Consider the following 13,245-nt stretch of genomic DNA (forward strand, 5'->3'; position numbering starts at 1 on the left):
CCCTAGAGAAGACAAGTAGCCTGGCTAGCTACTGCCCCCTAGAGAAGACATGTAGCCTGGCTAGCTTACTACTGCCCCCTAGAGAAGACAAGTAGCCTGGCTAGTTTACTATTATCCCCTAGAGAAGACAAGTAGCCTGGCTAGCTTACTACTGTCCCCTAGAGAAGACAAGTAGCCTGGCTAGCTTACTACTGTCCCCTAGAGAAGACAAGTAGCCTGGCTAGCTTACTACTGTCCCCTAGAGAAGACAAGTAGCCTGGCTGGCTTACTACTGTCCCCTAGAGAAGACAAGTAGCCTGGCTAGCTTACTACTGTCCCCTAGAGAAGACAAGTAGCCTGGCTAGCTTACTACTGTCCCCTAGAGAAGACAAGTAGCCTGGCTAGCTTACTACTGCCCCCTAGAGAAGACAAGTAGCCTGGCTAGCTTACTACTGTCCCCTAGAGAATACAAGTAGCCTGGCTAGCTTACTACTGCCCCTTAGAGAAGACAAGTAGCCTGGCTAGCTTACTACTGTCCCCTTAGAGAAGACAAGTAGCCTGGCTAGCTTACTACTGTCCCCTAGAGAAGACAAGTAGCCTGGCTAGCTTACTACTGCCCCTTAGAGAAGACAAGTAGCCTGGCTAGCTTACTACTGCCCCCTTAGAGAAGACAAGTAGCCTGGCTAGCTTACTACTGCCCCCTAGAGAAGACAAGTAGCCTGGCTAGCTTACTACTGCCCCCTAGAGAAGACAAGTAGCCTGGCTAGCTTACTACTGCCCCCTAGAGAAGACAAGTAGCCTGGCTAGCTTACTACTGCCCCCTAGAGAAGACAAGTAGCCTGGCTAGCTTACTACTGCCCCCTAGAGAAGACAAGTAGCCTGGCTAGCTTACTACTGCCCCCTAGAGAAGACAAGTAGCCTGGCTAGCTTACTACTGCCCCCTTGAGAAGATTCAGACAAATTACTAGAATGACTCGATCCTCTCAAGACACAATTGACAGAAGTAGTGAAAGTAACAAATTGTAATGGCTATCTGTTTTTCATGTTGTAGTATCAGAAAGGTAGTGAAGTTGCAGTACACCATGTAACACTACAGTAAACAGAGGGGAGCATTCAGCTCTGTGGGAGGAGGCAGTTCTCTATCAGTCTAGATGAGTGGATCAACCAGGAGTTGGGATTGATCTTAAAGAGTGTGTCTCACCTCTGTCCTCCATGAACTTGTACAGCTGCTGCAAGAAATTCTCTCTCTCCTCGGGGAAGGGCTCCACTTCCTCCTGCACACAGGAACAGGAAATTACAACACAGATGACCTTGACTCCTATAATAATAATAATATTCATAATTTTGGTGGTGTGCTTATATTTTCCTGTTACACACAAGTGTGAAATGGAAATGTGTTTTCTGCATATCCCAACTCCCCCTGAGACACCCGCAGGGATTGGGGTCACAGCCAAGGTCACCGCTTGTAGAGCGCCCCTGGAGCGATTAAGGTTAAGTGCCTTGTTCAAGGGCACAGCAACAGATTTTTCACCTTGTCGGCTCCGGTATTCGAACCAGCGACCTTACAAGACACGCTCTAACCTCGAGGTTACCTGCCGCCCTGAAAGGGGTGTGTCACATTCATGCCCTGGACAATTTAAAATTCCTTCCAACATCATGTGAAAAGAAAAGGGTCCTAGAATGAGATTTTATGCCGTCCTGTGGCTTACAATTATTTATTTTTTAACTTTACATGTCGTTAAATGTCCATGTTTATTTTGTATTTATTTTACCTTTTATTTCACTAGGCAAGTCAGTTAAGAACAAATTCTTATTTACAATGACGGCCTAGGAACAGTGGGGTTAACTGCCTTGTTCAGGAGCAGAATGACAGATTTTTACCTTGTCAGCTCGGGGATTCGAACTTGCAACCTTTCAGTTACTAGTCCAACAGCTCTAACCACTATGCTACCTGCCTCCTCTAACCACTAGGCTACCTGCTGGTTACTAGTCCAACGCTCTAACCACTAGGCTACCTGCCGCAGCCTCAAAAATGTTGTTAAATGTTCATGTTTTTTAGCAGCCAGAGGTCAATACAAACTGACGCTTTTCAGCGACAACCTTCGTCAGCGTGAATTATTAGCCAGCAGGATAAAGACTGAATAATATGACCATGAATACCTCCTCTTCTTCACTGGCGTCTTCCTCCTGTTCTTCCTCATCATCATCATCGTCATCATCTTCCTCACTGCTGGAACTCTCGTCCTTCACCTCTGTCCTCCAGGAGCTGGGCACTGCTGCCTGATGCACGAACTCCAGAGCCTCATCCAGCGCTGACACACACACACACACACACACACACACACGCACACACACACACACACACACACACACACACACACACACACACACACACACACACACACACACACACACACACGCACACACACACACACACACACACACCGCACACACACACACACCGGACACACACACACACCGGACACACACACCGCACACACACACACCGCACACACACCGGACACACACACACACACACCGGACACACACACACACACACACACGCACACGCACACGCACACACACACACACACACACACACACACACACACACCGGACACACACACACCGGACACACACACACACACACCGGACACACACACACACACACACACACACCACATTGAGGGCCACTGACCTCCATAATACATACAGGGCATTCAGAAAGTATTCCGACCCCTTTCCTTTTTCCACATTTTGTTACGCTACAGCCCTATTCTAAAATGGATTCAATGCCTTATTTACATAAGTATTCAGACCCTTTGCTATGAGACTCGAAATGGAGCTCAGGAGCATCCTGTTTCCATTGATCATCCTTGAGATGTTTCTACGTCTTGATTGGAGTCCACCTGTGGTAAATTCAATTGTTTTTAGCATGATTTGGGAAGGCACACACCTGTCTATATAAGGTCCCTCAGTTAACAGTGCATGTCAGAGCAAAAACCAAGCCCTGAGGTCGAAGGAATTGTCTGTAGAGCACCGAGACAGGATTCTGTTGGCACAGATCTGGGGAAGGGTAGCAAAACATTTCTGCAGCATTGAAGGTCCCCAGGAACACAGTGGCCTCCATCATTCTTAAATGGAAGAAGTTTGGAACCACCAAGACTCTTCCTAGAGCTGGCCGCCCGGCCAAACTGAGCAATCGGGGGAGAAGGACCTTGGTCAGGGAGGTGACCAAGAACCTGATGGTCACGCTGACAGAGCTCCAGAGCTCCTCTGTGGAGATGGGAGAACCTTCCAGAAGGACAACCATCTCTGCAGCACTCCACCAATCAGGCCTTTATGGTAGAGTGGCAGAATGGAAGCCACTCCTCAGTAAAAGGCACACGACAGCCCGCTTTGGGTTTGCCAAAAGGCACCTAAAGGACTCTCAGACCACGAGAAACAAGATTCTCTGGTCTGATGAAACCAATATTGAACTCTTTGGCCTGAATGCCAAGCGTCACGTCTGGAGGAAACCTGGCACCATCCCTACGGTGAAGCATGGTGGTGGCAGCATCTTGCTGTGGGGATGTTTTTCAGCAGCAGGATCGAGGCAAAGATGAACGGAGCAAAGTACAGAGAGGTCCTTGATGAAAACCTGCTCCAGAGCGCTCTGGACCTCAGACTGGGGCGAAGGTTCACCTTCCAACAGGACAGTGACCTTAAGCACACAGCCAAGACAATGAAGAAGTGGCTTAGGGACAAGTCTCAGAATGTCCTTGAGTGGCCCAGCCAGAGCCCGGACTTAAACCAGATCGAACATCTCTGGAGAGACCTGAAAATAGCTGTGCAGTGATGCTCCCCATTCAACCTGACAGAGCTTGAGAGAATACTTCCAAATGCACTGTACGTCCCTCACAGATTATTACCTCCATAATACATATGCCCCTCCCAGATTATTACCACCATGTCCCTCACAGATTATTACCTCCATAATACATATGCCCCTCACAGATTATTACCACCATAATACATATGTCCCTCACAGATTATTACCTCCATAATACATATGCCCCTCACAGATTATTACCACCATGCCCCTCACAGATTATTACCACCATGCCTCTCACAGATTATTACCACCATGCCTCTCACAGATTATTACCTCCATAATACATATGCCCCTCACAGATTATTACCTCCATATGCCCCTCACAGATTATTACCACCATGCCCCCTCACAGATTATTACCTCCATAATACAGGGTAAGAAAATGTCAGTTCAAGGAAGGAAATGACATCATGACCCGGCCCGTGATCACAAAGCATCTCAGGCTAGGAGTGCTGCTGATCTACAGTCAGTTTAGATAATGAACAAGACTACATGGTCTGACAGAGAGGCCCTAAACATCACTCCTACTCTAAAACACATTATGAATACACGGACCCTGGTGAATCAGTCTGTCTATGCTAGAGGAAGACATCCCTCCTCTTCTCTCTTCATCCTCCTGCTCTTCCCCTCTCCTCCTCCTCCCCTCCGCAGGGGTGAACACAGACAGACAGTGATATCTCACCTGGCTTGAGCCCTACATCAGCTTTAGGAGGAGAGTCTGTGTCCATCACTCTCACGTCCTTCCTCAGCACAGTGTTACTGAAAAAGAGACACAACCTTCAGTCAAAATCAACAACACAAACTAAAAGTGTCAAATGTAACCGTTTGCACAGAGAACTCGGACTCTGAACAGCTAGAGGGGGTTAGTTAGGGGGGTTGAGAGGGGGTTAGGGGGGTTGAGAGGGGGTTAGGGGGGTTGAGAGGGGGTTAGGGGGGTTGATGGAGAGGGGGTTGGTTAGGGGGGTTGAGAGGGGGTTAGGGGGGTTGAGAGGGGGTTAGGGGGGTTGAGAGGGGGTTAGGGGGGTTGAGAGGGGGTTAGGGGGGTTGATGGAGAGGGGGTTGGTTAGGGGGGTTGAGAGGGGGTTAGGGGGGTTGAGAGGGGGTTAGTTAGGGGTGATGGAGAGGGGGTTGAGAGGGGGTTAGGGGGGTTGAGAGGGGGTTAGTTAGGGGTGATGGAGAGGGGGTTGGTTAGGGTTGGTTAGGGGGTTGAGAGGGGGTTAGTTAGGGGTGACGGAGAGGGGATAGTTAGGGGGGTTGAGAGGGGGTTAGTTAGGAGGGTTGAGAGGGGGTTAGTTAGGGGTGATGGAGAGGGGGTTGGTTAGGGGGTTGAGAGGGGGTTAGGGGGGTTGAGAGGGGGTTAGTTAGGGGTGACGGAGAGGGGATAGTTAGGGGGGTTGAGAGGGGGTTAGGGGGGTTGAGAGGGGGTTAGTTAGGGGTGATGGAGAGGGGGTTGGTTAGGGGGTTGAGAGGGGGTTGGTTAGGGGGGTTGAGAGGGGGTTAGGGGGGTTGAGAGGGGGTTAGTTAGGGGTGATGGAGAGGGGGTTGGTTAGGGTTGGTTAGGGGGTTGAGAGGGGGTTGGTTAGGGGGGTTGAGAGGGGGTTAGTTAGGGGTGGCGGAGAGGGGATAGTTAGGGGGGTTGAGAGGGGGTTAGTTAGGGGGGTTGAGAGGGGGTTGGTTAGGGGGTTGAGAGGGGGTTAGTTAGGGGGGTTGAAGGAGGTTGAGAGGGGGTTAGTTAGGGGGGATGAGAGGGGGTTGGTTAAGGGGGATGAGAGGGGGTTGGTTAGGGGGGTTGAGAGGGGGTTAGTTAGGGGTGATGAGAGGGGGTTAGTTAAGGGGGATGAGAGGGGGTTGGTTAGGGGGGTTGAGAGGGGGTTAGTTAGGGGTGATGAGAGGGGGTTAGGTAGGGGGGTTGAGAGGGGGTTGGTTAGGGGGGTTGAGAGGGGGTTAGTTAGGGGTGACGGAGAGGGGGTTAGTTGGGGGGTTGAGAGGGGGTTAGTTAAGGGGGTTGAGAGGGGGTTGGTTAGGGGGGTTGAGAGGGGGTTGGTTGGTGGGTTGAGAGGGGGTTAGTTGGGGGGTTGAGAGGGGGTTAGTTAGGGGGGTTGAGAGGGGGTTGGTTGGGGGGTTGAGAGGGGGTTAGTTAGGGGGGTTGAGAGGGGGTTGGTTGGGGGGTTGAGAGGGGGTTAGTTAGGGGTGACGCAGAGGGGGTTTGAGAATAAGGATAATGGGAACAAAAATACATGTTTAATATGCAGTTGAAGACTAGAGAGTCTTAATATTGATCTGGCATGTTTTACTATCATTGATCTGGTACTGGTCTGTTCTACTAGTATTGATCTGGTACTGGTCCGTTCTACTATCATTGATCTGGTACTGGTCCGTTCTACTATCATTGATCTGGTACTGGTCCGTTCTACTATCATTGATCTGGTACTGGTCTGTTCTACTAGTATTGATCTGGTACTGGTCCGTTCTACTATCATTGATCTGGTACTGGTCCGTTCTACTATCATTGATCTGGTACTGGTCTGTTCTACTAGTATTGATCTGGTACTGGTCCGTTCTACTAGTATTGATCTGGTACTGGTCCGTTCTACTATCATTGTACTGTATACATGGGTGTCCGAGCTGTGTGCCAGAACCCCCTGTACATAGCCTCGGTACCCCCTGTATGTAGCCTCGGTACCCCCTGTATATAGCCTCGGTACCCCCTGTATATAGCCTCGGTACCCCCTGTACCCCCTGTATATAGCCTCGGTACCCCCTGTATATAGCATCGGTACCCCCTGTACCCCCTGTATATAGACTCGGTACCCCCTGTATATAGCCTCGGTACCCCCTGTATATAGCCTCGGTACCCCCTGTACCCCCTGTATATAGACTCGGTACCCCCTGTATATAGCCTCGGTACCCCCTGTATATAGCATCGGTACCCCCTGTATATAGACTCGGTACCCCCTGTATGTAGCCTCGGTACCCCCTGTATATAGCCTCGGTACCCCCTGTATATAGCCTCGGTACCCCCTGTATGTAGCCTCGGTACCCCCTGTATATAGCCTCGGTACCCCCTGTATATAGCATCGGTACCCCCTGTACCCCCTGTATGTAGCCTCGGTACCCCCTGTATGTAGCCTCGGTACCCCCTGTATATAGCCTCGGTACCCCCTGTTTGTAGCCTCGGTACCCCCTGTATATAGCCTCTAGCCTGGGTACCCCCTGTATATAGCATCGGTACCCCCTGTATATAGCATCGGTACCCCCTGTACCCACAGTATATAGCCTCGGTACCCCCTGTATATAGACTCGGTACCCCCTGTATATAGCCTCTAGCCTGGGTACCCCCTGTATATAGCATCGGTACCCCCTGTATATAGCCTCGGTACCCCCTGTTTGTAGCCTCGGTACCCCCTGTATATAGCCTCTAGCCTGGGTACCCCCTGTATATAGCATCGGTACCCCCTGTATATAGCCTCGGTACCCCCTGTATATAGCCTCGGTACCCCCTGTATATAGCCTCTAGCCTGGGTAGCCCCTGTATATAGCCTCTAGCCTGGGTACCCCCTGTATATAGCATCGGTACCCCCTGTATATAGCCTCGGTACCCCCTGTATATAGCCTCGGTACCCCCTGTATATAGACTCGGTACCCCCTGTATATAGCCTCTAGCCTGGGTACCCCCTGTATATAGCATCGGTACCCCCTGTATATAGCCTCGGTACCCCCTGTTTGTAGCCTCGGTACCCCCTGTATATAGCCTCTAGCCTGGGTACCCCCTGTATATAGCATCGGTACCCCCTGTATATAGCCTCGGTACCCCCTGTATGTAGCCTCGGTACCCCCTGTATATAGCATCGGTACCCCCTGTATATAGACTCGGTACCCCCTGTACCCCCTGTATATAGCATCGGTACCCCCTGTATATAGCATCGGTACCCCCTGTATATAGCCTCGGTACCCCCTGTATATAGCCTCGGTACCCCCTGTACCCCCTGTATATAGCATCGGTACCCCCTGTACCCCCTGTATATAGCATCGGTACCCCCTGTACCCCCTGTATATAGCATCGGTACCCCCTGTATATAGCCTCTAGCCTGGGTACCCCCTGTATATAGCATCGGTACCCCCTGTATGTAGACTCGGTACCCCCTGTATATAGCATCGGTACCCCCTGTATATAGCCTCGGTACCCCCTGTATATAGCATCGGTACCCCCTGTACCCCCTGTATATAGCATCGGTACCCCCTGTATATAGCCTCTAGCCTGGGTACCCCCTGTATATAGCATCGGTACCCCTGTATGTAGACTCGGTACCCCCTGTATATAGCATCGGTACCCCCTGTATATAGCCTCGGTACCCCCTGTATATAGCATCGGTACCCCCTGTATATAGCATCGGTACCCCCTGTATATAGCATCGGTACCCCCTGTATATAGCATCGGTACCCCCTGTATATAGACTCGGTACCCCCTGTATGTAGCCTCGGTACCCCCTGTATATAGCATCGGTACCCCCTCTGTACCCCCTGTATGTAGCATCGGTACCCCCTGTATATAGCCTGGGTAGCCCCTGTATATAGCATCGGTACCCCCTGTATATAGCCTCGGTACCCCCTGTATATAGCATCGGTACCCCCTGTATATAGCCTCGGTACCCCCTGTACCCCCTGTATATAGCATCGGTACCCCCTGTACCCCCTGTATATAGCATCGGTAGCCTCGGTACCCCCTGTATATAGCCTCGGTACCCCCTGTATATAGCCTCGGTACCCCCTGTATATAGCATCGGTACCCCCTGTATATAGCATCGGTACCCCCTGTATATAGCATCGGTACCCCCTGTATATAGACTCGGTACCCCCTGTATATAGACTCGGTACCCCCTGTATGTAGCCTCGGTACCCCCTGTATATAGCATCGGTACCCCCTCTGTACCCCCTGTATGTAGCATCGGTACCCCCTGTATATAGCCTGGGTAGCCCCTGTATATAGCATCGGTACCCCCTGTACCCCCTGTATATAGCATCGGTACCCCCTGTACCCCCTGTATATAGCCTCGGTACCCCCTGTATATAGCATCGGTACCCCCTGTATATAGCCTGGCAGACATATCAGTGTGGATGACGGATCACCACCTCAAGCTGAACCTCGGCAAGACGGAGCTGCTCTTCCTCCCGGGGAAGGACTGCCCGTTCCATGATCTCGCCATCACGGTTGACAACTCCCTTGTGTCCTCCTCCCAGAGTGCTAAGAGCCTTGGCGTGACCCTGGACAACACCCTGTCGTTCTCCGCTAACATCAAGGCGGTGACCCGATCCTGTAGGTTCATGCTCTACAACATTCGCAGAGTACGACCCTGCCTCACACAGGAAGCGGCGCAGGTCCTAATCCAGGCACTTGTCATCTCCCGTCTGGATTATTGCAACTCGCTGTTGGCTGGGCTCCCTGCCTGTGCCATTAAACCCCTACAACTCATCCAGAACGCCGCAGCCCGTCTGGTGTTCAACCTTCCCAAGTTCTCTCACGTCACCCCGCTCCTCCGCTCTCTCCACTGGCTTCCAGTCGAAGCTCGCATCTGCTACAAGACCATGGTGCTTGCCTACGGAGCTGTGAGGGGAACGGCACCTCCGTACCTTCAGGCTCTGATCAGGCCCTACACCCAAAGAAGGGCACTGCGTTCATCCACCTCTGGCCTGCTCGCCTCCCTACCTCTGAGGAAGCACAGTTCCCGCTCAGAACAGTCAAAACTGTTCGCTGCTCTGGCACCACAATGGTGGAACAAGCTCCCTCACGATGCCAGGACAGCGGAGTCAATCACCACCTTCCGGAGACACCTGAAACCCCACCTCTTCAAGGAATACCTGGGATAGGATAAAGTAATCCTTCTAACCCCCCCCCCTTAAAAGATTTAGATGCACTATTGTAAAGTGGTTGTTCCACTGGATATTATAAGGTGAATGCACCAATTTGTAAGTCGCTCTGGATAAGAGCGTCTGCTAAATGACTAAAATGTAAAAATAGCCTCGGTACCCCCTGTATATAGCATCGGTACCCCCTGTACCCCCTGTATATAGCATCGGTACCCCCTGTACCCCCTGTATATAGCCTCGGTACCCCCTGTACCCCCTGTATATAGCATCGGTACCCCCTGTACCCCCTGTACCCCCTGTATATAGCATCGGTACCCCCTGTACCCCCTGTATATAGCATCGGTACCCCCTGTATATAGCCTCGGTACCCCCTGTATATAGCATCGGTACCCCCTGTATATAGCCTCGGTACCCCCTGTATGTAGCCTCGGTACCCCCTGTATATAGCATCGGTACCCCCTGTACCCCCTGTACCCCCTGTATATAGCATCGGTACCCCCTGTACCCCCTGTATATAGCATCGGTACCCCCTGTATATAGCCTCGGTACCCCCTGTATATAGCATCGGTACCCCCTGTATGTAGCCTCGGTACCCCCTGTATATAGCATCGGTACCCCCTGTACCCCCTGTATATAGCATCGGTACCCCCTGTACCCCCTGTATATAGCATCGGTACCCCCTGTACCCCCTGTATATAGCATCGGTACCCCCTGTATATAGCATCGGTACCCCCTGTACCCCCTGTATATAGCATCGGTACCCCCTGTACCCCCTGTATATAGCATCGGTACCCCCTGTATGTAGCATCGGTACCCCCTGTATATAGCATCGGTACCCCCTGTATATAGCATCGGTACCCCCTGTATATAGCCTCGGTACCCCCTGTATATAGCATCGGTACCCCCTGTATGTAGCATCGGTACCCCCTGTATATAGCATCGGTACCCCCTGTATGTAGCCTCGGTACCCCCTGTATGTAGCCTCGTTAGAGTCAAGTCATTTTCTTGTGTTACTTTTAGATTTATTCATTTTTTTAAAACTTTAGTTTATTTAGTAAATATTTTCTTAACTCTATGTCTTGAACTGTATTGTTGGTTAAGGGCTTGTAAGTAAAAATGTCACTGTTTATTTTTTTTTATTTCACCTTAATTTAACCAGCTAGACTAGTTGAGAACAAGTTCTCATTTACAACAGCGACCTGGCCAAGATAAAGCAAAGCAGTGCGACAACATACAACAACACAGAGTTACACATGGAGTAAAACAACAGAAATGTCCTAGTAAGATCACAGCATATCTGTGGTGTATAATAATAGTTTGCTTGGTCAATTCAAGTGAACTACCCCTCACTTCTCAAATACAACCAATACAACTGGCAACCCTAAATCTGTCCCAGTTTCTATTACAGATGCACCTGGCAACCCTAAATCTGTCCCAGTTTCTATTACAGAGGAACCTGGCAACCCTAAATCTGTCCAATCTGTTTCTATTACACAGAGGAACCTGGCAACCCTAAATCTGTCCCATCTGTTTCTATTACAGAGGAACCTGGCAACCCTAAATCTGTCCCAGTTTCTATTACAGAGGCACCTGGCAACCCTAAATCTGTCCCAGTTTCTATTACAGAGGCACCTGGCAACCCTAAATCTGTCCCAGTTTCTATTACAGAGGAACCTGGCAACCCTACATCTGTCCCATCTGTTTCTATTACAGAGGAACCTGGCAACCTAAATCTGTCCAATCTGTTTCTATTACACAGAGGAACCTGGCAACCTAAATCTGTCCCATCTGTTTCTATTACAGAGGAACCTGGCAACCTAAATCTGTCCCATCTGTTTCTATTACAGAGGAACCTGGCAACCTAAATCTGTCCAATCTGTTTCTATTACACAGATTAACCTGGCAACCCTAAATCTGTCCCAGTTTCTATTACACAGAGGAACCTGGCAACCCAAATCTGTCCCAGTTTCTAATACACACACCTGGCAACCCAAATCGGTCCTTGCATCAGTTCCAGCTAGGCAGGAGCAGCTGATAAGGAACTAGAGACAGTGACCTCAACGGCCTCCCCTGATCTAGACTCCAGCTGCTACAGTCAATTACAGCAGCTTCCACTTCCTTTCAGAATAATCATGTTCTCTCATCCCATCCTGCTGTCATCAGCTCTACCTGTCACCTCCCTGCCAGCCAGCCGCCTGCTAGCCACCTCCTAGCCAGCCAGCCAGCCGCCTGCTAGCCACCTGCCTGCCTGCTAGCTGCTGCCTGCTAGCTGCTGCCTGCTAGCTGCTGCCTGCTAGCTGCTGCCTGCCAGCCAGCCGCCTGCCAGCCAGCCGCCTGCTAGCCACCTCCTAGCTAGCCAGCCGCCTGCTAGCCACCTCCTAGCCAGCCAGCCGCCTGCTAGCCACCTCCTAGCCAGCCAGCCGCCTGCTAGCCACCTCCTAGCCAGCCAGCCAGCCGCCTGCTAGCCACCTGCCTGCCTGCTAGCTGCTGCCTGCTAGCTGCTGCCTGCTAGCTGCTGCCTGCCAGCCAGCCGCCTGCCAGCCAGCCGCCTGCTAGCCACCTCCTAGCCAGCCAGCCAGCCGCCTGCTAGCTGCTGCCTGCTAGCTGCTGCCTGCCAGCCAGCTGCCTGCTAGCTGCTGCCTGCTAGCTGCTGCCTGCTAGCTGCTGCCTGCTAGCTGCTGCCTGCCAGCCAGCCGCCTGCTAGCCAGCTGCTCTGACCACAGCTGATAAAGGCCCTCAACAGCCATTTCATATCACAGTAAATAGGTATTCAACTTGGACTGGGGGTGGGTCCAGGCCAACATTGTTCAGTTGTGTTGTTAGGAGAGCCATATATTTAACCGAAAATATTCGAATATCCACCCGAGGAAGGAAGATTGAGTCCTGGGATGTGTTCAGTGGGCGTGAAATGGAAAACATCCTAAAATAGAAAAGTGCTGGTCACACAGACGGGGTTTAGCTGAAACAGCGAAAACAATGCGCACGCTTCAAATGGGGCAGAAGTCTGTGTGTTGATGTGATTCAGGATCGCTACCAACAATGACACAAAGCTGCCTTGTGGGGAATCCTAGGTGCCTCATTCCAGATAGTTCTATTTTGTTCTTGAGACCATGTCTTGTTTTGAGGTGTTGTGACTGACGTGGCTAAAATCCACTAGCTAGCTAACTAACAACTGTACCGGATGTAACAGAGAGACAACAAGGGCTCATCTATTTAGGTTTCCAATAAACATCGGAGAGTAAATATCCAAACCAACCTGTCTATATGATTTAACTATCAGAACTAAAACCATGTCCACAGTGACCAGGAATGAGGTTGACCTGTGAGGTTGACCTGTGTTGTGGTTGAACTGTGAGGTTGACCTGTGAGGTTGACCTGTGAGGTTGAACTGTGAGGTTGACCTGTGAGGTTGACCTGTGAGGTTGACCTGTGTTGTGGTTGAACTGTGAGGTTGACCTGTGAGGTTGACCTGTGTTGTGGTTGAACTGTGAGGTTGAACTGTGATGTTGACCTCTGAGGTTGACCTG

The 13,245-nt window shown here is 50.9% G+C and overlaps 1 protein-coding gene across 2 annotated transcripts in view; it reads right to left on the reverse strand.

Annotated features, from left to right (window-relative positions):
• Nucleotides 1-13,245, reverse strand: part of LOC106590004 (AT-rich interactive domain-containing protein 4B) — a 202,320-nt gene that overhangs the window by 94,081 nt on the left and 94,994 nt on the right. For both annotated transcript variants that reach the window (XM_082970601.1, XM_082970600.1), the window contains exons 10-12: nt 4,536-4,612; nt 2,140-2,291; nt 1,181-1,253 (exon numbers count right to left, since the gene is read on the reverse strand). In XM_082970601.1, the coding sequence (XP_082826727.1) occupies nt 1,181-1,253; nt 2,140-2,291; nt 4,536-4,612 (302 nt within the window). The remainder of the gene's footprint in view (nt 1-1,180; nt 1,254-2,139; nt 2,292-4,535; nt 4,613-13,245) is intronic.

This window comes from Salmo salar, chromosome 28, assembly GCF_965601325.2.
Source record: "Salmo salar chromosome 28, fSalSal1, whole genome shotgun sequence".
In the NCBI taxonomy this organism is placed as follows: Eukaryota; Metazoa; Chordata; class Actinopteri; order Salmoniformes; family Salmonidae; genus Salmo; species Salmo salar.